The sequence below is a fragment of the Canis lupus genome, chromosome 36 (assembly GCF_048164855.1).
Source record: "Canis lupus baileyi chromosome 36, mCanLup2.hap1, whole genome shotgun sequence".
Lineage (NCBI taxonomy): Eukaryota > Metazoa > Chordata > Mammalia > Carnivora > Canidae > Canis > Canis lupus.
In genome coordinates, this window is record NC_132873.1 from 18,385,026 (window position 1) to 18,406,042 (window position 21,017).

Sequence of the window (21,017 nt, forward strand, 5' to 3'; positions counted from 1 at the left end):
AGTTTGTCAATCCCTGATCTAAGACATTAAATGTGCTGGAAATGTTACATGAGAACACCTCAAAGAAATAAATTTCCGGCAAACCAACCAAACAAAGGCTATCAAATAGCCACATGAAAGTCTGAGCCCATAATTAAGACTAAATGGTTATCCGGAGGAGGAGCAGGGTATTTAAAGAAGAAGGAGAAAAAGAAGGTGTATGAAGTCTACACTTGGCAAGGGAGGAGATAATAAGGCCTGTGTTGCTCACTGCCACGTCCCCAGTACCTAGCCCACTTCTGGGAGCTGAGCAAGTGCTCATGAAGTAGTTATTGAATGAATGAAGAGGAAAGGAAGAGGAAGGAGCATGAAACAAGTGAAACAAGAGTTGCACAGGGTTGGGAGCAGAAAAGGGTCCCCAACAGCAACTTCAAGTGTGTCTACCTTTGTAGAATATGCCACAGGTTCTCAAGAGTTCAAAGCTAATATACCATTTGGAAGCTAACATCTCAAATGTTAAGTATGCACCCAGGAGATGAAAGAAATGACTAAACTATAGTAACGGCCTTGATGCCCATTCGAGCCCACCTTCTCCACCCCTTCCTCCATCACCAGACACTTACATATTTAGTCCAGAGACTAAATTGAGACTTAGAGATTAACAAAGGGAAGGAAATCGAGTATACAGCTCATGAAATAAACAGCACCACTTGTTGATCTTTGATTAACTGGCTCTTCTTTCCGAAACAGGGCCTCTTTTTCTTTCTCTCTCTCTTTGCTTGCAGGTGACACCCACACATATCCTTCAGTGTTGGCAGAGATGCTCACTCAGATAACAACTGGAGTTCATGCTGCACATTTTCATCTTCATGTGTCATCATCACCAAGTAAAACCACAACTACAGGAAAACAAAGCTGTTTGCTGCTCTTTTGTCTCAACTGACATTTCCAGCCCGCTCTCACAACTTGTTCTCTGGAGCTAGAGGAGTGTTCAAATCTGTCATTGAGATAGCACCGACAGATGCAAGGCAGGGAGAGTCCAGTCCACCCCTACTCTGGGATAAATTCACCCTTCTGTGACTTTTTTGTCCCCTTGAATTCCTGGCACTCCAAAACTTTTCACAGTTTCAGCCAGCAATTAGGATAGGAAACGGGGCTTGGAAAGTGTACAGGCCTTCAGAGTGGCCTCAGTAAAGAGGTCAGCATAGAAAAGACAAAATATTCTTGGATCATCCACATTTCATCCCAAGTAATTTTCAAGTATGGAGCCCAAGTGTCCACATACCCTGAAAGGAACAAAAGAACCACCAAGAAAGTACGCTCTGGACAGTGGTCTGGGTTTCTAAGTGCTGAGAGCCTGTGAATTTTCAAAGGGAAAGCGTACATTCCTTTGGGATGCCAAATCAGAGAAACTTGGGAGCTCCACTCACTCAGATTTGTTACCAAAGAACCAAACTTTTGAGTACCAGGAGAACTGACAAAAAGTCAAGAGTTAGGCAGTACCTCAGTTTAGGGGACACAGAGAAGTTACCAAACAAGGATCTGCTATGACTCCCAGACCATCCCGTTGGCTGCTGCTTAATGTAATAATTAGCATTCATTATGCTGGATCCAGAAGTTTCTTTGATTTTTCTCACTCATCCATTATCTTTTTTACAGGCAAGATGAGGGTGGAGAAAGGTTACTGCTTTAAAAGAGATCTATATGTTTTATCAGACTGGGGGAAAAATGTTAATTCAGGGCTGAGAGCAATTACACCATTCACATAGTTATGTAGCTAGAACATGGTGGGAGGTCTGTTAGGTAAAGTTATGAAGCTCGCATTTTATTTCACTTTGATCTTGGGTTTCAAGGTACTAGAACCTTTTTACAGAACTAGGTTACACTATTTTTATTAGCCCAGCAAAGGAGTGCTTATTGAGCAGATTCATTTTTACCAATCTTGTCCCTTTCCTACTGAATTGTTTTGTCTAGTTGAATTCATAAGTGACTGCTAAGTTCAGTCTTTCTTGGAGTAGAAGGACACATATAAGCTCATCTTTTTCAAGTTTACCTTTATTCAACTTAATGAGCTCCATTTCAACAAAGAAAAGTCACTTTGAAGAAGAACTCATGGCACACCTATTTAACTTCAGGCCACTTTCAAAGCACCAATTGCAATGAAGTAAATTGGAGTTGCTATGTAAATTATCAGGCCAGCTCTGTGTTTCTTGTTCAAGGGCCTTTCCCTACCCACAAGATAATAGCTCTGTGTCTTCGTGTGGTATGTGTGCGTGTGTGTGTGCATGTGTGAGTGTGGTGATTATGTCTGATTTGAATTTTCAGCTTACTCCCAGTGCCACAATCTTGTTCATTGTTGTTCTTATATTTTTTTTTGTTCTTGTATTTTTAAATTATTGCAAGCTATTAGAGTGTTCAATCATGAGCATGACAGAAAAAGAAGCTGAAATTGTCCCCAGCATTCTCATCTTCAAGCTCTTTTTGAATCATAGCCAGGCAAGGCATTTATAGAATTTGTTGGGGCCAAAAAAAAAAAAAAAAAGAGAGAGAGAGAGAGAGAGAAATGAGTAGCAGTTCAACAGTAAGATGGGATTTAAACTATAAAGGCAACATTTTCAGAAGCCTTAGTGTGAAGGCATGTCTAAAACTTAGTCAATATTCCATTAAGAGTAGATTTGGGGACTTTAGTGGAAAATCATCTTGCTCTTGACTATGCCTTATTTAGCATGACTTTTCAAGATGTTTCTTTCTAACAGTATTGATTTTCCTCACTGCGCAAAAATTTCTAAAATGTGAATGAACTTCTATCCATCAGATTTTCTTTCACCAATTTTGGCTATGTGTATGTTTAACCTCCTGTTTCACTGATAAAATAGATTTTGGTACTTATTAATAGGAAAGTAGAAAACAGAACTATCTCTCTCCTTCTCAGAGCATTATTAGTACATTTAAACTGAACATTAATCCATAAGGTATATGAAATTCATTCATTCAATCAATAAATATTTATTTCATGCCAGGTACTATTCTAGCACTGAGGATATAGCAATAAACAAAGCAGACAGGGTTACATCTCTCATGGAGCTTACATTCTGGTTTGGGGAAACAAATAATAAATAAATAAGTAAAACAAATCTAGTGTAAGAGAGGGTGAAATGCTGTGGAAAAGTGCAAGCCAGGAAAGCACATAGGGTTTAGTGAGGCAGGGTGGGGAGGTGGTTAACTAAGGTAGGTGGTGACATTTGAGTAAGGGCCTAAAGGAAATGAGGGAACAGGCCAGGTAGATATCTAGGGGAGAACATTTCTGACAGAGGAAAGAGTATGTGTAAAGGCCCTGGGGTGGGAAAGTGCCTGTAATGTTTGAGGAAGAATATGTCAGAAAGTATGCATATACTTTTATCAGAGATTTTCTGGGCCTCACATCCCAAGAAGTCACTCAGTCCAAGACTTAAGAAAGTCATTGCCACTGTCCTTGACTTGGGTTTATAACAGGTCTACAGCAGTGATGACCCTGGTTCTGGATCCATCACTGCCACCATCTCAAACCTTTAGCATGTATTTGAATTTAACACTTTGGGATCAGTCCCCAGGTAGGCTATGGATCCTATCTAGCAGTGCAAAAAGCTGGAATGAGGGATCTGACATCCATGTAACCATCAACATCCCCATTAAATTAGCCATGAGAACTAGTGGTTCAGTTAGTTAACTGATGGAGTCAAGGCTGAACTTTGATCTCTCTCATAGAGCATTCACATCGTACAGAATGCACAGCCTGACATCCCAGAGACATAAACCGTTGGTGTGATAAGAAATTGTGGCTAAATACAAATAAACAAACCAGGAGCGTGAGTACCTTGCTTGACAAACTAATATATGAAAATTTTGATTTTTTTTTAAGTTGAACTGGAGATTTATTTTAAAAAGACTTATCCCACATCATTTTTAAATTGCAAGTTTTCTCCAGATTCATAGCCAAAAGTTTACCTGCTCTGAAAGAACAATACTAAAGCACAAATTAAAAACAGGCACAAGATAGCTCAGTAATTTTACCACTGAATACACAGAATATAATGTACACTTGGTCTCTTTAACTTGGCATGCTCAGCCCAAAATAAGTGAGCTCACAATCAAAAATTATAGAAATACTATTAATTATGAGACTCTTACAATAATAGCAGCAAATGACATTGTTTTCTTCATAATTACCATATCTGAAACTGTAAAAGCATTGCTCCAACCACTGTTTTTAAACCATTTCTTGGCTCATACTAATAGTGAAAATGGACTTCCCTATTAACATTTCTACTTTGGCTCTGTTCAGAGTGAGTAAGAGAAATCTAAAGTGTGATTCATCTTCAGTAAACCTATTTTTCCCATCAGAAAATAAAACCTTTTTTTTTTTTTACCAAAGATCAAATCTTTCCATTATTTTTAATTTGTTTTTTGCCATTACTCTTTATAAAATTCTCTAGCTCTATCATTTTCAAATCCAATCCAGTAACTTGATTAAAGAACTTTGTGTGCTAAGAAGCTTGGCAATTTAGCACATGTGCCTGTATAAATTCAAGAGTTCTTTGTCACCCAAGTACTAGTGAATTTGACCTTCTTTGGATTATTTATATTCATGGAATAGAAGCCCATTTCAAAGTCAACCAAAGTACAATGTTTTCTGTCTGGAATCATAGGATTCCCCTCCCTGCATCACGAAAAAAAAAATAATAAAGAAAACCTCTTTCTATACATAAAATTAGAAGCCAGAACACTGTACATTTCATTACAGGCTTAAACATTCCAAAACAGGAAAATGGTAAAAGTTAAGAGGCTCTCAAATTTTATAGCACCTTATCCCCGGGTAGTGGGTTTGAATTTGTTACAATATTCTCTCCTTTCTCAAGGCATTGCCCAGTTTACCTTTTTTTTTTTTTTTTTAATTTTTACTAATTTACTTGAGAGAGAGAGAGAGAGAGACACCACAACGGGAGAGGGAGAAGCAGACTTCCTGCTGAGTAGAGAGCCTGACATGAGACTCCATCCCAGGACCCTGAGATCATGACATAAGTCAAAGGCAGATACTTAACCAACTGAGCCACCCAGGCGCACCCCAGTTTAATCTTCATATATTATTTATATGGCAATAATGATAGTAGGTGACATTATTTGTCAGGTATGGTACTAGTGTCAGGGACAAGCAGAAAAAAAAGACAAACTTGGGCCATGCCCTGATGGTGGTTATAATATAGTATATAACATTTACTCTCATTACCTCCATTTTATAGTTGAAGAGCTAGAGTCTTAGAAAGTCAGTGACTTGCCTAAGGCCAGCTAGAAATGGACCCTGAACCAGATTTATTTTATCTGCTTCTAAAACCTAGAGTCCTCTGACATCTGAGTAAATAGAAGCACTGAACAAATTGTAAAGGTAGCAGTAAGGCTGTTCTTCAAGGTACCCAAGCATATGCCAGTCGACCCAAACTGGAAGCAGAAAAATATCCATGGTCATTACAAGGTCAGCTCTTACAGGGTCAGGCTTTGTAGGATATTTTGAGAACTTTGATGCTGTCTTAAAAGACACACTCCAAAATACTTTTCCATGTCAATGGACCTCCTGAGTAAACACACAGCTGAACTCAGAGTTCTGGAGCTCTGAGCCCTAAAAGTAAATAAAGTTGCTGTAAAGGAACTCTTGCCATGTCTCCTTTGCCTGCTGTCTTCTGGAAATCTTCCTCCAGATGTTGGCCACCCCCTCAGTACATTGGCAAGAGTTGCATGATCCCCTTTCATTCTCCTCCTCCAGAAGAAGTTTCTTGGGACTCATCCCCCATTTCCTATTGAATACCAACACCTCCTTTTCACAGTATCATCACTGCTCTGGATGCACTTTCAGTGTCCCACTTCAGATTTCCACACAGACAACAAAGAGACCAACCAGGCAAACCTGAAATATATGGAACAGAAAAGCCCCCTATATGATTTGACTGGAATGATCTGCTAAAGAAATAACCCATCAGAGTATTCAAATGATTTTGACATCAAGTAGCATCATTTCCTGACACATTCTTCCTTGGTATGGGAGGACTATTTTATTCTTTTCAAATCATATTGTGAATACTATATTGAATACCCATCACAGGAAGTAAGGAGAGCAAGACTATTTGCCTCAAATTTCCTCGAAGGAATTCCATTGGTCAAAATGACTAAATATGACCAGAATTAATTTTTTAAAAATCTATATCTTTCTAAACTAAAACAGTATTAAATAGAAAATAAGTGGCTCATTTCATAAATGAGAGACAGTGTTTTAATAATTTTTTAAATGTGTAAGTCTCCCGCCCCTCCCCCCATTCTAACCTATCCCCACCCTATACCCTCATTTAGCCAAAAGGAATGATTTTCTGACCTTTCTTTTCCATCTAAAAAGTCCTTCCATATCACATTTCACTTGACCATAATGTTCAGGTGAATGAGAAAGGAATGAAATGAAAATAGATTTCAAGGCTAATAGAATCCATTGCTTTTTTTGTTTTGTTTTCTACTGTAACCTCAAGTCAATAAATACATGGTAAGTTGGAATTTGAGTCATGGCACTGCAAGATAGAGCCTGCCACAGTAATATTCTTTAACTTCATTTCAGAGTCTCAAAATAATGTTATTTGGTATAGTCATTCAAGAAAAATTGGCATCGGTGGCCTAATAAGAGCCCCTAAAAGGAGCCCATGGCCGGCTGAAGACGAGGCGGGTTTTTCCTATCCAGAGCAGTTGTGTTGAGCAGGTGAAGAGCTGCCAGCCGGCTCGCATCTGGATAGGCGTCCATGTCAGGAGCGGTATGCTGCAAAGTCGCGTGCTGGGGCATAGGGTTGGTAGTGCCTTCGGGTGGGCCCCGGCCTCCGGGGGGTCATGTTCATGTAGTCACTCTGAAGGATCCTGCTACTCTTACTCTTTATCTGCAGAAAAAAAGAAGTGTCACTGTGGAGGTGGCAAGGTAACAGAGGGAGATGGAGGAGGAGGAGTTCTAAGACTTGGGGGGCAACTACTTAGAATGTAGACTATCAAACGAAGCTGAATACACCTGAATTCATTGAGCACCTTGGACCTGGATAATGCCTAATCAAACCTAACTACTTTGGACTCTTCTCAATTAACATGCAAAATCTGAATCAAAGAAAGTATTTTTAGATAAATGTATATCCATGTTACTCTCAATGCAATCATTTGACCTAAACTCCAAAAGCATATCTAACAAATATATCCACTGTTCATATGTAAATACTCTTGAAGGCCCTTCTTCCTTTGGAAAGGTTAAGCATCCCCACTGCAGTCTTCTTACATTTGTCATTTGCTTAACAAACCATTTTTCAATAATTAATCCAAGAGGGCCTTCATCCCTTTAGAGTCTGAAATAATCATAAATCCATAGCTCTGGAGTCCAAATTAGTGGAAAGGTATAGTTCTAGACAATGAGTTACATTCCTATTCTCTTATATATATGTACATACATTTCCATAAAGACAATAGTGTCACTCATCTCTGTTCCTCAGACTCAGCTCCTTCTGGATGAATTTATATCAGGGGTGAGGGAAGTAGTGGCAATACCAAACCCAGAGCAAGAGCTATACTCACCATGAATCTTAGCATAGTTTTGACTGAGGGTTAGGAGCATCTTCTCTGAACCAATGTGATGGTAAAATTTACATGTTTGATAAAAGACCCATAAAAATTCTAAAAATAGCTACCCATATTTCTGAATTTGTAATTCCCTATTATGAAAAGTAAATATTTCTTGGCACCTAGGCCCAATGTATAAGTAGACACATGGCACATGAATGACATGAATACTTGAATAAATAAATAAGCAAGTGACTTCTGCCCCAGCCTTATTTCCATGCACCCTTCTCTGAGCCCTTCACACCTCCCTTGTCAAATGAGCATGAGCAAGTGATTACTAAATCCACATTACTAAATCCATCTGATATGTTTTCAGTCTCATCTTTTGAATTCTCAGCAGCATTCTATTTTAATGATTACTCTTGCCTTTTCGAGACACTCTTCCACTTTTGCTTTCCATGAGATGGTACCATGTTGGTCTTCAGCCTACCTGTCTGGCTACTCCTTCCCTGCCTCCTTTGCAGGCTCATCCTTCTCTAACTAGCCATTCAGTGTTAGAGTTCCTCACAGGACTTCTCCTCTATTCTATCCTCTCTCTCTCTAGGCAAACTCATCCCCATTTGCAGCTTCAATTACCACCGATTTGCCCAAATTTATATCTCTGGACAAGACCTCAAAAGGTACTTCAAACTCAGTATGTCCAAAAGGAATCAGATTCTCCCCTAAAGTCAGTCCCCTCCCAGTATATATACCAGTATACATAATATATACTATCATATATATATATATATATATATATACGGTTGCCCAAGACCTCCTAACTCTCATCCTTGACACCACCAATTCCCTTATCCCTTGCCCAGGGGACATTTGACAATGTCTGAAGGCATTTTGAGTGGTCATAACTGTGAAAAATGCTATGGCATCTAGTGGGTAGAGGCCGGAGATGCTGCTAAACATCCTATGGTGCACGGGGAAGCCCCTAACAACTAAGAATTACCCAGCCCAGAATGTCAATTGTGCCAAGACTGAGAAATCCTGATCTAAGAAGTCTGATCATGAAAAGGAATGGAATGAGAAGGAAGCAATGAATACAAAATATGGGACCAAATTTAGAACGAATATTGTTGGATTGCTTAACCTTCCCTTCTTGCTCATCCCAGGAGATGACTGATGATTTGAGCCTAGGAGACTGGAAGGAGGCTATTCCATCCATAGACATAAAGCAGAACAGTAGGAGAAGTAGGTTTGTAAGAAGAGGCTACAAATTCAGCTTTGGTTATTTGGGATTTGAATGACGGATGGGTTATCCAGCTAAAACTAAGAAGAAGATAGCATTAAACAGACATAATTGGGAGATTCATTCAAAACAGGTAGTCATGGAAACCAAGTGGGTGAGGGAAGTTGCTCTTCAAACATCTTGGCTCTACATCCTTTCTATAAAAAAAGACTAGAGTTCTCTCAAGCACAGGGTTATGGCAGGGCAGGAGTAGGGGCAAGGAAACCTCTACCTCCAAATAAATGTGGAAGGCTGCTGCATCAGCCTGGAAAGCATTTTAGTGTTCACTCCCACTCTGAGGACTTCCTTTGCCAGACTCACAATGGCGATCTTCGCCCCCCAGACACCCAAATACAACTACAGCTGGTAGAGAGGCCCTAATAATGAAGATGTCTTGAGTCTGAGGTTCTCCAGGTTGTACTCAGTCAGCTCCTGTGCTTACCCTCATGCTGTTTTCAGATAGTGGATTTAAGCCACCAAGCTGTAAACACAACAGTGGATTGGAAATGACACATGCGTGGTGGAGAATACGATCCAGAACCCACAGTGTGTATGCGCAGCCAGCATATGCATATATGTGTGGAGAGTATTCATCTTATGTGTCTGTGTGACTGGGTCATCGATTCTGCCCCTTTACCATTCTGCTATGTCTGCTAAAGATGTGTGATTTCAGGACCATCCCTCTCCTGCCCTTCCTCCACCCCACCCTACCCACCTGCTTCAAGGGAAGCAGCAGCAAGATACAATCCATTTAAAGACACAGTCATCAAGAACACACTAGGTTTAAAGGCAGACACCACCTATCCGCACACTATCCACCACCACCACCACCCTTGTGATTGATAGTGGAGAAGACTGTGTTTTTGAAAAGGCTCCTTTAGACTAAGAAAGAGAATAGGCTTACTAGCTCAGTTGAGTGAGTGGAAGATTGAGTGACAGTAACGGGTGCTGTTCTGCAGCAGCTTGGCAGAGAGGAGCTCTTTATTTATTCAAATGTCAGCAACAGGTCAAGAACTGGGATAGAATGTGCAGCTGCTCCCAGAAACCCACTCAGCATACAACTGCCTACGATAGCACATCACAAGCCCTCAGGAAGTTCCAGAAAACAGCAGCTTACACCAAGACCAGCTGAAAATAGGCTTCCAGAATAAGACCCAGGAAATGGCTAAACTCTAGGGATCCCTAATGGCCTGGTGGCCTAGGTCAACAAGGTATAAACAGTAATAGCAGCAAGAAAAGATGGGCCAAGGGGAAAGTGCTGTGTTATCCTATGAAATATAAATATATATTTCATACCCTTTACAGAAAGTACAAAGACCTAGGTTGAGATACAAATAACGGGTTCTTATTGGACAACCTAATTAACTACAAGAGGCAACAGAAGATGAGATCATGCCAACCACTGGCTCTTCCTAATTCACAGGGAACCTAATGAAACAGAGTAAGACCAAAGTAAGTTTTATCAAGACAAAGCAAACAGAGCTATCAAAAAAAAAAACCCGTAGCATCCATGATGCTTCCAAATTGAAAGTAAGCTGTTTAGGGTGCCTGGGTGGCTCAGTCAATTAAGCGTCTGCCTTGTGCTCAGGTCATGATCTCATGGCCCTGGGATCAAGCCCTACATCCCACTCTCTGCTCAGTGGAGAGCCTGCTTCTTCTCCTTTTCCCTCTGCCACTCCTCCCTGCTTGTGCTGTCTCTCTCTTAAATAAATAAATAAAATCTTCAAAAAACATATAAACAAACAAACAAAGTAAACTGGTTAAATTCACTGAAAATGAGAATTGGCTTTTGTTCCTCCACGTGATTCAAGCCACTGAGCAAATTAGTGCCTAATTATAGTAACTGATATTCTAATGCATATTTACAAGTTTTAAATGATGAGTAGCACCCTTCTGGCCACTAAAATTAAAGTAATTCCCAAAACTACTTCCTGGGAAGCTATAAATTACACTGACCTAGGTCAGTGTATTACAAGGGAGCACCTATCCTGGAAGTATACCCAAAAAGCCACTGCATCTATATTTTAGATCAAGAAGTTGAAATTCCCAAGAATCAAAAATAAGGATGAAGATTGTAAATTCTAAAATCATTGGCAAACACCAAAGAGGTTCAAAGTAGGAAGGTACCTTGTATGAAGACCCCAAGATCCAGAAAGATGAGGGACTCAACTGACATCAGAGGAAGAATTTAGGTAATATATCTCTATATAACAGGTTACCAGGGTTGGGCAACTTGGAGGAGGCAAGACTGGTAAATATCAAGTTGATAGGTAGCATAAAGGATTTCCAGGAATAAACAGCCACTTTGCTCCCTATGCTGCAAAACGTACAGATTAGGCCACAGGCAGCCTAAAAAATGTCCATCTGCCCCCGAAATCTTCCAAAATATGAGGAACATGTGGGGAACAATTGAGAGGCAAACTTTGGTAACAGGCCAACAGAGTTTAAAAGCATCTCAGTCAGGTCACCTGGGTGCCTCAGTCGGTTAAGCATCGGACTCTTGGTTTCAGTTCAGGTCATGATCTCATGGGTCATGAGATTGAGCCCCACGTCCTGCGCTCAGCAGGGAGTCTGCTTGAGGAGTCTCTCCCTCTGTCCCTCTCCCCACTCACACGCTCATGCTCCCTCTCTCTCAATTAAATAAATCTTTATAAAAAAAAATAAAGGATTTCGGGCTGGATCTATTATTGAAATGACTATGAACCCAATGTGGCCCTCCTCACCTCCACCTACCTCTCCCAGGACCAAGTCTATAGTCAACAGGATGGTTTCATCTGGCATGGGTTCCAGAAGTCACTGGCCTTTATATAGATTAGTTGAATGTACAGAATGTGCCTTAAAGATATGTTCATTTAAGTCCTAAGTTTGGCCTTTATGGGGGTTATCAAGTCATCAATTTTATAAGCACTCATTAAGCATTAAATATGTTTATACCAAATGGATGGTGAATATAAAGAGAAATGGTCCTTTATCCTTGGGGAGCATTCATTTCTTATTGAAGAAATGACTCATACATGCATCTAACTTTAGAAAAATAATTCAAAGACAACATGGAATCAATGCAGGAGATATTCTGTTCCACACCATGTACATGAGAAAGGGGGGTTTCTAAGTAAGTGAAAGATACTTGATAAGGGAATCCCATCTTAATAGTAGATATGGTCATCAAGATGTGTTCAAAACTTCAACTTTGAAGAAGGTAAAGAAAAATACGTCAAGTTCATTACATGAACATATGCACAAATTGGTAAACTCTAGTTCAGTGCTGAGAGCTCAGAAAAGTCTAACTCCCATTATAGTTTCAAAATGACAGCAACCATACTTGGCCTCATGAAACTCAACTGCTTCAGAGGAGATAAAAATATGACTCAAATAAACAGACCTAGTTTCTTTGCTAGGTTTGAATGCATAATTTCAGTAGCCAAATTTCTCACAATTTTTGGCCCTGAACCAAAACTGTTCATTGGTTTCAGCGCCTAGATTCCCAAGTTGCTTGGATTTTTATCCATATGTATATATTAAAACGATTTTATATGTAATCATGATCTTGCAAAATGAGAAGAAAAGCAACTGGCCCTAAGACTCCCACCCCCTACCCTCTACTCTCAAATTACCCATTTAGCTTCTTAATCTGCCTGGCCACCTAAATAGTGCCTTCTAGAAAATAGAATTCACATTAGATTTTCATGTCAGATAAAGCTGAACAGGCTAGAAGAGAATCTACCCAAACCTACCAGGGAAATAACAGCAATCACACATGTTAAACAGAAAATGAACGACATAGGCAAAATTCTTGAACATGTTCAGATACACATGCAGTGCGAAAGTCACACAAAAGCAGTGTTGCTTCTCTTACCCAGTAGGCACAAAGAGCCACTGTTACTAGCAAGCTATAGAAAACTAGGACTGCACCAACCACCACCAGTGCCCAAAATGGCTTAGAAGAATCAGGAAACAGCTCATCTGGACAAAGATGTTTTTCTGAAAAATAGAATAGAGTGAGTTAAACAACATGGGAATGGCACTTGTGTACATTTCCTTCCTTCTGTACATTATGGAAGAATGGGAAAGGGATCAAAATATGCAAAATGTCACTAGTACAAAATGTGTAAACTTCCTCTTTGGGATTTAGCCAACCCCACCACGGATCATGACCTAGTTTTCAAGACTGCCATTGAAAACCATTACTTTAGAGTGGTGCACTCGTAGGGTTGCTTGTTACCTTTCACATGGATAATGGTCCCATTGCTCTTCTCATTGCCAATGTAAGGAGGTGGATACATGACCTCAATTTTGCAAAAGTAAATATCCGTTTGGTTAACGAACAAATTCCGGAGGTAGAATGTCACTGTTTCATTGCCCAGTTTTCCATCACAGTCGAATCCTGTACTTGAGTAGAACTGAGGCTGATGGGAGTAATTTCCATTCACAACACAGACTTCCACAGCACTATCTACTCCCTTATAAAGGGATGCCCGGAACTCCTTTGAGAAGAGGTTGTAGGTATACTTGCAGCTCAGATTGACCTCATTGTTGTATACCACAAGCCTGGGCAACTGCTTCACCAAAATCTTGTTTTCTGAAGAAGGAAAAATCAGAGTGAATTACTTAGAACAAGGGCATGAGGACTTTTTTTTTTTTTAAATCAAGATATATTAACAAAATAAACAGATCTCCAGCAAAGGCTTTCTCTTGGCAGATGAAGATGCAGGCACTCTTTGAAAGATAATTATACTGAGAGTCTAAAAGTTTACATTTTGATGTTATTTTCATCCTCCTTTAAATGGATTGATGGAGCATGTTTTCACTTGAAGGGCAGAATGTGGCCTTCTGTTGGCACTAATCACCACAGCTCTACATTTGGAATTCTTTTTTTTTTTTAATTGGAGTTCAATTTGCCAACATATAGCATAACACCCAGTGCTCATCCCATCAAGTGCCCCCCTCAGTGCCCCTCACCCAGTCACCCCCACCCCCCCCCACCTCCCTTTCCACCACCTCTTGTTTGTTTCCCAGTTAGGAGTCTCTCATGTTCTGTCTCCCTTTCTGATATTTCCCACTCATTTTTTCTCCTTTCCCCTTTATTCCCTTTCACTATTTTTTATATTCCCCAAATGAATGAGACCATATAATGTTTGTCCTTCTCCGATTGACTTATTTCACTCAGCATAATACCCTCCAGTTCCATCCACGTCGAAGCAAATGGTGGGTATTTGTCATTTCTAATGGCTGAGGAATATTCCATTGTATACATAGACCACATCTTCTTTATCCACATATTCTTCATCTTTCGATGGACCCCGAGGCTCCTTCCACAGTTTGGCTATTGTGGACATTGCTGCTAGAAACACCAGGGTGCGGGTGTCCCGGCGTTTCACTGCATCTGTAACTTTGGGGTAAATCCCCAGCAGTGCAATTGCTGGGTCGTAGGGCAGGTCTATTTTTAACTCTTTGAGGAACCTCCACACAGTTTTCCAGAGGGGCTGCACCAGTTCACATTCCCACCAACAGTGCAAGAGGGTTCATTTACAATTGCACCCAAAAGCATAAGAGACCTAGGAATAAACCTAACCAAAGAGGTAAAGGATCTATACCCTAAAAACTACAGAACATTTCTGAAAGAAATTGAGGAAGACACAAAGAGATGGAAAAATATTCCATGCTCATGGATTGGAAGAATTAATATTGTGAAAATGTCAATGCCATCTAGGGCAATTTACACATTTAATGCAATCCCTATCAAAATACCATGGACTTTCTCCAGAGAGTTGGAACATTTGGAATTCTTGAATTTGTACTAAGATTCCAAAGATGTTAATCATGCTAATTGTGTTATCTTCCTGATTGAGTGGAATCCTTGGAAATGGCTTTTTAACACCTGACATAGATACACAAATTGATTTGGTTTTACGTTGTGATATAGGCTTTTGTGAAGGAATTCAAATGAAACATTGGGACTTTGTTTATTGGCCATTCCAAGAGTGGGATGAAGAAGAGTAAGAGAAAACATAACCAAAGAGTTTAACTTACCTTCCATAGCAAATTGTGAGAAGCCTTCTCAAGAACTTCTTCACATTTTGTTCCCTTAATTCATGGGAGATAGAAGAGGTATACAAGAGCTCCCCCTCTACTCCATTTTTCTTTTTCTTTTTTTTTAAGATTTTATTTATTTATTCATGAGAGACATAGTTCGGGGTGGGGAGACACAGGCAGAGGGAAAAGCAGCTCCACATAGGGAGCCTGATGTGGAACTCGATCCCAGGACTCCAGGATCACACCCTGAGCTAAAGGCAGACGCTCAACTGCTAAGCCACCCAAGCGTCCCATCTACCCCATTTTTCTACCTTTATCCTATTTCAGTAAATGATCAAAGAATATGGAGACTATCTAGTTCAATCTCTTCACTTTCAAAGCAAAGTATCTGAAGTTGGTATTATAACCTAAATGAGGAAGAGAACACATCTATTCCCTCTTGTTTCCCACTAGATCCCATTGCCTGGCACACGATAATATATTCCTTTTTTTAATGACATGAGGCCTAGAAATATTAGATGATTTGTCTAAAATCGCTGAACAGATGGTGAGTAAAGCTACAACTAAAAACCCAAGTAAACTATGACCACCTGAGAAATAGACCACTTAACCACTAAGAATCAACTTTGCAAATTTCTCTAAATTTTCTGTTACTCTAAAATAATGAATGGCTTTGTGTCTCTGATTCAAAATTTAATACAAACCAAAAAAAAAGCCATTATTTTAAGGTATGCTAATAATTGTCTACCTGTTTGCATTTTTTTTAAAAAAAGATTTTTTGAAGCAATACCCCACATACCTACACTGAAGAGCCAAATAAAATAAAAATCTATTAAAATAAAACCTAAAGTTTAACCTGGATTTGCATTCAAGTGCTCAGGTGTTTTGTTTTTACTTTGGGAAAAAGGGAGATGAATAGAATTAAGTCACTAGTAGCTTTTCATCACCTGCATTGTTCTCAACCGGCTACACATTAAGAACTTAAAATAAATAAATAAATAAATAAAATAAAAAATAAAAAAACCTACGTCCAGATCCCATTTCCAGAAATTCTTATTTAATTAGTCTTTGCTGGCCTGGAGAAGGGATTTGTATTGTTTTTTTCTCATTTATTTTACACAACTTATTGAGATATAGTTCAGGTATCATAAAGCCACTCTTTTTTTAAAATTCACCCTTTTAGTGACTGGGTGACGTGCACTGAGGGGGGCACTTGATGGGATGAGCATTGGGTATTATGCTATATGTTGGCAAATCTAACTCCAATAAAAAAATATACAAAAATAAATTAAACAAGTAAATAAAATTCACCCTTTTAAAGTATACAATTCAGCGATTGCATTTTGTTATGTCTTCTTTGAGGATAGTTGATACACAACGTTACATTAGTTTCAGGTGTATCACATACAGATGCAACAACTCTATAGTTATGCTAAGCTCATCACCGTGTAGCTACCACCTGTCCTACACAACAATATTACAATACTACTGACTGTATTTCCTATGCTGCACTATTTACTCCCATGACTTACTCATTCCACAAGTGGAAGCCATATCTCCTGCTCCCCTTCACCCATTTTGCCCATTCCTCCACCTGCCTTCCCTCTGGCAGTGGTTTTTATTATATTCACAAATTACAAATAGATTGCCAGTAATTCCAGAATATTGTATTTTTATTGCCCCCAAGTAGAAATCCCATACCCATTAGCAACCCGCCCCCCCTCCCCGTTCCTCCTTCCCTCTAGCCTCTGGCAACTACTGAACTATTATCTGTTTCTATGGATTTGCTTATTCTGGGCATTTCATATAAATGGGATCATACAATATATGGCCTTTTTCATCTGGCTTCTTTCACTTAGCATCATGTTCTCAGGGTTCATTTATGTTGTAAAATGTATCAGAACTTTATTCCTTTTCATGGCTAAATAATATCCTGTTGTATAGATATACCATATTGTTTTTCCATTCATCATATGCTTTCACTTTTTTGCTATTATGAATAATACTGCTATGAACATTCATATACATATTTTTGTGTGGACATATGCTTTCAGTTCTCTTGGGTGTGTACCAGGAGTGGAATTGCTAGATCATACAGTAACTGTCTAACTTTTTTTTTTAAGATTTTATTTATTTATTCATAGACACAGAGAGAGAGAGGCAGAGACACAGGCAGAGGGAGAAGCAGACTCCATGCAGGGAGCCCGATGCGGGACTCGATCCGGGGTCTCCAGGATCGCACCCCAGGCTGCAGGCCGCCCCAAACCGCTGCGCCACCGGGGCTGCCCTCTGTCTAACTTTTTGAGGAGCTGACAAACTGTTTTCCAAAGCAACTGCACTATTTAACATTTCTACCACCAGTGTGTGAGGATTCTGATTTCTCCACCTCCTTTCCAACACTTGTTATTGTTCGTTTTATTTTTTTACTATAGCCATTCTGGTGGATATGAAACAGTATCTTATTGTGGGTTGATACCCATTTCTCAAATGACTAATGATGGTGAGCATTTTTTATGTGCTTTTTTAAATTTTTATTTATTTATTCATGAGAGACAGAGGGACAGAGACAGAGAGAGAAGCAGGCAAGCAAGCTCCATGCAGGGAACCCAATGTGGGATTTGATCCCAGGACTCCAGGATCACACCCTGGGCTGAAGGCAGGCACTAAACCACTGAGCCACCCAGGGATCCCCTCTAATGTGCTTGTTAAGTATTTGTCTATCCTTTTAGAAAAATGTTTATTTTGATCATTTGCCCCCAACTGGGTTGCCTTTTTATCAGAGTTCTTTCAAATTTTGATTCAAGTTCCTTATCAGATTTGTGACTTACAAATATTTTTCCCATCTATGGATCATCTTTAGAATTGTCATAAAAATTTCCCCCTTTGATTCTAATATTTAGTTGGGGTTGAAAATCACAACCATGTAACAGATTTCTCAGGGCAGCCCGGGTGGCTCAGGGGTTTAGCACCTGCCTTCGGTCCAGGGCCTGATCCTGGAGTCCCAGAATCAAGTCCCACGTCGGGTTCCTTGCATGGAGCCTGCTTCTCCCTCTGCCTGTGTCTCTGCCTCTCTCTGTGTGTCTTTCATGAATGAATAAATAAAATCTTAAAAAAAAAAAAAAAAAAAAAACAGATTTCTCAAGCTGACAGTATATTAGAATCAGCTGCAATTTTAAAAACCCTTGATTCCCCAGCTAATTTAGTTAGAATCTCCGTGTAGAGGACCCAGACATTAGTATTTTTAGTTTCTCAGGAGATTCTAATTTGCAGTCAAGTTCGAGAACCAGTGATTTAACAATTGAAAACTCGTTTCTCATCCTTAATTCATGGGCCTCCACAGGCTTTTCCAGGCTCACCTCCTCAAACCCAATCCTCCCAACTAGCCAGATTGTTTAAGTCAACATCTCAGCAACATACTGTCTATGCATTAATCTTTCCGTACTTTGTTAACTAATTTCATGGCCTAGAGTTTTTCTCCCTTCTCAGATCTCAAAATGATTACTATCTGTATCACTCATTTGCCATTTGGTCAGGCTATACATGTTGAATGCCCCTTGTTTCATATGCTTTGAGCTTTTCATTTGTGTGTGTTTATTTCCTCTAGACTTCCAGTTTCTGGGTCTTCTGTGAGCAAGGACAATCTGTTATATTTCTTTGTATACAACTTTGTGAATAATAGAATCTCATTAAATAATCAATAAGTGAAAGATGGTAATCTGACTGTATCATGGTTATCAGCAGCAAAGTCTGATTACCATCTCATTAAATCCTTACTCAAAATTTGTGTCTCAACAATGTTAGCTTCATTGTTCATTCAATGTATTATTCATTCAAACACACTCTCGAAAAGCACTGAAAAGCACATGTAAGGAATCAAAAGGTTCAGCCTGTCATGATAGGGAAATTTGACTTGTTTTTTATTGTGTTTTATTTTGCTTGGTTTTATTCTTTGTTTACTTAAAAGAGTCACTGGGCCAGTTCTGATTAGAAGAACCAAACCCAGCAAGAAATGTCAGCATCTCCCCCTGCTTTTCAGGGAGTCCAGGTTAGGTGTAGGTATTTCTGCTTACTGAGCCCTCCAAGAGATTGTTTCTGTTACTAATTATTTCAGATTTTGTTGTGAGGGGAGGCCAAATTCTTCCCACTGTGTCTTCGAGGTCTGATATAAGGAAAAAAATGAGAAGAGAACTTCTTTGCCAAGGTAATAAAAGGGAGCATAACCAGGGAAACTGAAGAAAGCTGGAGAGAAACCCTTAATTGTGACCCAGATTGGTTTCCTTCTCCCAGCACCCACAGTGAGGTGGAGAGAGGAGAGGGAGAGGGAAGAAGAGAAGCTCTAGTATCTATACTTCAGTAGTTTGCTTAATATGTTGCCTTGTATCACTCCAGCATTTCTGTGGGCAATTGGAGAACAAGCTAAGGATTTCTAAAAGTGACTGCTGACCTGAGTGTTGAAGCATGCATACATTTATTCAACATGTTTATTAAGTAAAAGCCTAGCAAGATGAGTCTTTGTGTCAGGGGGGTGAAGTGAAGTAGGAAAGGGTGTGGTCAAGAATAAGGCGTGAGGTAATGGTACATGGAATAGACCACAGGGAATACAATACGAAGAGAGAAAAAGAAGAGTCTGTGCCGAGGAGGTAAGGAGGTGAGAAAGAGCAAGGCAGATGTAGGGAATTATAGCTGCCTCCCAGTTTTGCTGGACCATGACTTACAAAAGACAAGATTGGCAAAACAAGCATGGTTCACAGCTTGGGCCTATTGAAGCATCTTAAGCAAAAGATGATTTCATTGTATATATACCCCTTTGGTAAAAACGTGGAAGGTAAATTTGAAGGGCATAAGTATTAAAACATGGAGACCAGTTAGGTTACAATCGTAGTGGCCTAGGCATGAGGTGACAAGGGCCTGAACTATGGTTACAGAGAAGTGGATGAACTCAAGAAATATTTATAGGTTAAAACTGACAGAACTCAGCATTGGCTTAGATGTGGTGAGGGAGAGAGAAGGAGCTAAAAATGATTATCCTCACGCCATACAGACCAGCTAGTAAGTGACACTGTTTGTTTTTCTTTTGCCTACAACTCTTCTTCACTCATTATGAGAAACTGAGGTGAAGTTTAGATATCTGGGCTATGAAAAAGACAATCTTCTAGCCTATGAGATCACTGCAAAGAAAATACTAGTTACCTCAAGGTTTCTGGGGACACAGCTGACTCCGTGGAGCTTAGTTTACTATTTTCTGTTTTCACAAGGGAGAAATGGTGGATTTCTCTCCTGAACTGGTTTGTCCTTCACAAAGCATGGTATAGTGAGGTAACTAGAAGATAGACGGTTTTTTGTTGTTGTTGTTGTTCATCATGGGGCCTCCAAACTCAAACCTCAGCATGATTAAGGGGATTTCTCTGAACCCATTCTACTTCAGTAAATTGAGAAATCTCTCAGAGAAGAGCAATTCAAGATCTCAGTGTCTTGACTGACCATTATATATTCAATATTCTCCTGGTTAATGGCGCATCCAACAACTACAAAGGGGAAGGAAAAGTCTTTTTTTGTTTGACTCCTTGTACTAATATTTTATTTGGAAAGAGCTTGAAAAATATTGATTATGTGGCCATTTGATGAAAAAGAGATGCCCAATGTATTTGTCAATGTTTCCTTTTGTGTCTTCCATATCAACACATAATTTTAAAGTTAGGTGTTGTGCTTCATGTAGTTTGCCAAATATGTTCTAGGGTGTGGCAATGGTCTTCTAGCTTAGGGTTCAACCCAAGTTAAGGATTGGCTGATAGAACTTCTTGTTTTCAACACTTATACCCTGATAGCCCTTGGTCCCACCTTGGTTCATGTCAATCATTCACGAGAAGCCTAAGTAAGAAACCATCTTATAGGACTTCAAAATCTTCATCTGCTTTGAGAGAGATACTAACTGAAGGAAATTCACTTTTGGTGGTAGAAAAAGATAACCAATTTCTCTAAATAATATTGAATATATCATTATATTCATGATCATTATAACTTACAGTAGGTACAATAATTCTTATTTTTTTCTTAAAATAGAGCACTGAAAATGCATACCCCTTACTCAATGGGAGTGGAATATTAACATGGATAAGTCACAGCT

At 39.5% G+C, this 21,017-nt stretch overlaps 1 protein-coding gene across 2 annotated transcripts in view; it reads right to left on the reverse strand.

Moving 5' to 3' along the window:
* Nucleotides 1-2,965: 2,965 nt before the first annotated feature.
* Nucleotides 2,966-21,017, reverse strand: part of CD28 (CD28 molecule) — a 32,502-nt gene continuing 14,450 nt past the window's right edge. The window contains exons 2-5 of one of the 2 annotated variants that reach the window (XR_012024721.1): nt 13,083-13,439; nt 12,717-12,841; nt 6,377-6,920; nt 2,966-5,914 (exon numbers count right to left, since the gene is read on the reverse strand). Coding sequence is in view for 1 of the 2 variants with exons in the window: in XM_072812664.1 (XP_072668765.1) it covers nt 6,792-6,920; nt 12,717-12,841; nt 13,083-13,439 (611 nt within the window). In the remaining variant the exon portion in view is untranslated. Of the gene's footprint in view, nt 6,921-12,716; nt 12,842-13,082; nt 13,440-21,017 lie in introns of both variants that reach the window. The other variant, XM_072812664.1, reaches the window with a different exon arrangement.